General features: G+C 41.8%; 1 protein-coding gene across 1 annotated transcript; it reads right to left on the reverse strand.

The window, feature by feature from the left end:
• Positions 1-2,603: 2,603 nt before the first annotated feature.
• Positions 2,604-3,798, reverse strand: LOC132175604 (uncharacterized). Its single transcript, XM_059587598.1, has one exon. It carries the CDS (start codon positions 3,684-3,686, stop codon positions 2,730-2,732), a length of 957 nt encoding a protein of 318 aa, XP_059443581.1. The 5' UTR covers positions 3,687-3,798; the 3' UTR covers positions 2,604-2,729.
• Between the last annotated feature and the right edge of the window lie 290 nt (positions 3,799-4,088).

Here is a 4,088-nt window from a genome sequence, read left to right on the forward strand (position 1 = left end):
TATAATAGTTGGGGGGTTATCGGGGACACCCTTGCCAATTAGTGCCAAAGCCACTGACCATAGGTATATATTGACAAATCATATACGACCCCAATCCGAAAACAACACGTGGCGACGTTCAACTGAAAGGAAAGGTAAGTTATTGATGGATTAATTCAATCAAAATCACTTTTATTCTTGAATTATTCAAACTCTCACGAGGATGACCCTGCCAACTTATATCTCATAATTTAAAGTGTTTCTCATCGTGAATTTGATAATGTAATATGCAGTTGACAACTTATCTTATTAGAGCTGATATTGACTTTGTAGCTTTTTAAAAGAACAAGAATTTTATTATAATTTTTTAAATACCCGATTCTCGACGTCAAGTTTATATGTTTTCCCACTCGCTTGAAACCCAGCCAATGTGTTTTATTTTTATATGATTTCTATACTGATCATTTCCGTGAGCCAAAAATCAACGAAAGCATTGCTTGCGATGATATCCATGAATAAGTAAATGAGTGACGCAAACTTTTACTTCAAATCCTTTGTAAACTTCACCTAACCGTTCATAATTGGTAAAATATATTACCATCAAGGGTGGTGGTTCAATGGCTCAAAGAAGTTCTTAAGTGGTCAGGGCATGTATTAGGGTGTGAGTTCGAATCTCCACAACAGAGAATTTCCACATATGCTTAATTAGTATTAGTCACATTGGATTTCCAATAGAGAATCTCCACATATGCCTAATTAGTATTAGCCACCTTGGATTCTCATTGATGCCATGGTAGAGTTGGGTTAAGCTATGGCTCAATTGGACTTTAGGGAGTGTATGCCGCTCCTAGCGAGTAGGTGCTACTATAGTCACGCCCAAATAAGATAGCCACAATTGGTCTTCCTGGCCTACCAGACTTTTTATTTTGGGACAGGTTTACCTGCGGTAGACAAAACTACCGCATATCTGCGGTAGTTTTGTTGTAAGGCTGGGATTTTAAGTTGGGCTTTTTTAAACTCCAAAGGCTAACGTGGAATTAAAAAAAAAAAAATGCCGTCAAAAATTCCGTTAACCCATACCGTCAGACCGTCTCCTCTCTCATTTTTCTCCCCATACCCAAAACCAGCGCTCCATTGACTGTAGTAGCCACCATGGCTGAGGATCTTGGTCAAGGAGCCAGGATTGAACCTCTACCAGCCACATATCTCCTCCAAAGGTTGATTATTTTCTTCTTTTTCTTTTTCTACCCAAGACCGACCAGATTTGTTTTCTTTTTCTACCCCAAACAGAGGATTTGGGTAGAAAAAGTATTGGATGGGTCAAAGGGTCCGAACGACCTTCCGCCCACCGGCGTTGTGTTCCAGCCCTTCGAGGAGGCCAAGAAGGAGCTCGATTTCATCCCACCGTCCCTCACCTCTCGCTTTCTCGCAAGAACTATTCCGATGAGTGTGAGGCCGCGATTAACGAGCAGATCAAGTGGGTTTTTTGTTTAGATTTCATCGCTTTGAATCTTTTACATGTTCGGATTTTTTGTTTGGATGGGTGTTCATGGCCAAAATGTTTGTTTTTGACGGCATTTTTTTAAAAAAAAGTTCACATTAGCCTTTGGAGTTAAAAAAACCCAACTTAAAATTCCAGCCTTCCAACAAAACTACCGCAGATATGCGGTAGTTTTGTCTACCGCAGGTAAGCCTGTCTCTTTTATTTTTAGCAAACCAAAAATAAAAAATGCCTTCCAAATTAAAACCCATTTTCCCAAGTAAATTCCTAACCACGAGAAGCTGGTTTTAATAATTTCCCAAACAAAGTGCTTAGGAAAAAAGAAAAGAAAAGATAACAATGTCATCAATTGCTTTAAAGTTTTCAATAAAACGATTCGCATGATCCCCAACGTGTAAAAAAAATATTTTTCACATATACTTCATTTTTCACAAGGGTTATTAATTTACGAATTCTTTATTGGAAAGATTCAGAAGAAGCAACTAAAGCTAATTTATTGGAAGAGTTAATGTTACATATATAAACAAGTTTTCGTATCAGCACTAAAAACATATGAGAAGGTGATCAATAAACAATAAATTAAGCTTTAAATCGGCGTGCCATATATTATGGGATCTATTTTTTTAATACTACATATATACCAATTGATCGATGATTTATTGAATTCTTTATTAATTATCATATAGTTTAATTAATTAAGCCACGAAAATCACGTCATCCACTCTTACCATGTCAAATTCTTCAAATCTACATATACCATACTGTCTGGATTAGAATTTGGATACCAAGATATTTTACTCTTGCTAAAATCTTTGTTGACTTGGTCGGCTCCCCTCCGGTTTCAAATTCTCGCGTTGGATACCCATTTTGTCCAGTTAAAACCTTAAACCTTGGCATTACCTATACTGCTTCAACCGTGTGAGACCCACACGATTTCTCAAAATCATCTTCTTTACGCGCATTCAGCATCATCTTTAGGAACAGATTTTCTCCGGTTCATTTGTACATGATATTATTTATTAATTAATTATATTAAAAAAAAAAATGTTTTTATCTTTAGTATTATTCAATTTATTCGAACTGCATGCTGAAGAGCTCTTTTCAGGCAGGGAAGAATGGAAGATGAACAAAATTAAGTAATCATATAAGAAAGGCTCAAATTCAACATAAATATTTACAGAAAACTGGGAATAAGAAAAACCCCAAATCATCATATTCTCTCTGTGATTCACAAAACCCAAATCTCAGTTCAGAATGGCTGCAAACTCCTATTCAGGCCATTCACATTCGCAAAGAAACCGACCAAGTCCTTTCTGTATGGCAAGTACGATCTTCTCTTATGATCTTCTTCTTTCGCCGAGCTGTTCCTCACATAGTGAGGGTCGAGTTGTTGCGGCGCTACCTTCGCCTTAATCCCGCTCTCGTTCGACGCTGCCACGGCCGCGGTCTTCTCGGCCTTCTTGGAAGGTGTCACGAACACAAACGTGTCCTTCCCGTCGCTGTTGCTCCGGTACAGAAGGTCCCGGAGCTTCCATCGCTTGGACGAGCCGGTGGAGAGGCTCTTCTTGCGTCTACCGGGTGAAGAAGAAGAAGAAGAAGAAGAAGAAGGAGGAGGACGAGGAGCGTCTGTGGCGGCTGATGACGGCTTTGTTGGAGCCCACACGCAGTAGGTCCCAGGTGGGACGCCGTCGAGCTCGTCGGCTTCGGAGGAAGAGCAAGACATGGGCTCGCGTGCTTCTTCTTGTTGCTCTCGCTCTCGCTCTTCCACCATGAGCTTTTTCAGAGGCGAACGACGATGCGTCGACGTTTTGGAGGCCCTTGAATGATCGGCGTTTGTATAGGAATCGTCGAGAAGTAGTGTTTGGTCGAAGATTGGGTAGAGGGGTTTGATCCTGCCGTTGTAGAAGATCTCGTCGGCTGAGATTGGGGACGAGTACTCCGGCTCTCTGCAAACAACAGCGAACTCAAACTCTTCCTCGTCCTCTTCCTCTTCCTCGCCCTCGCCCTCGCCCTCGTTGGAGATTTCTTGGGATTGGAGAGGCGGATTCTCTGCAGCCCAGCTGAAGATATCATCGTCCGGGTCGGTTTCTTGGCGAAGCTCCTTGACTACCCTGGCGGCGATCTCTGCAAGTTTGCTTGAAGAGTAGCTGTTGAAGCTCGGAGAGACCGACACCGCCGAACCCCCTTGCATTTGGTGGAGCTCCATGGTTAATCAATTCTGCTTCACAGCGCACTTCTTGCTCAGTTCTTCTTCTTCTGAGAGAGAGAGAGAGAGAGAGAGAGAGGGAGGGAGGGTTTGGTTGAAATGGCAAAAAGTGTGGGGCTGAAGCTGGGGATATATAGGTGTGAGTGGTTGTGGGAAATTGAGCAAAAAGAAGGAGAGAGAGTGGGGCTTTTCGGGAAGGGGAAGGGGAAGGGGTTTTATCAGGTAAGGTAGGCGTAGTGTACTCTACTATGTGAGGTGGTTTCTTTCTTTGCTTCTTGAATACGTAATAATAACTACTGGTGTGCTCTCTGTGCTCAAGTTTGTGTTTACACGTGGAAGAGGGTGAGCGTTCACACGTGTTTGATAGAGTTTGTGTTCTAGAACGCCTTCGCTGTGTTGGCT

The sequence above is a fragment of the Corylus avellana genome, chromosome ca3 (assembly GCF_901000735.1).
Source record: "Corylus avellana chromosome ca3, CavTom2PMs-1.0".
Lineage (NCBI taxonomy): Eukaryota > Viridiplantae > Streptophyta > Magnoliopsida > Fagales > Betulaceae > Corylus > Corylus avellana.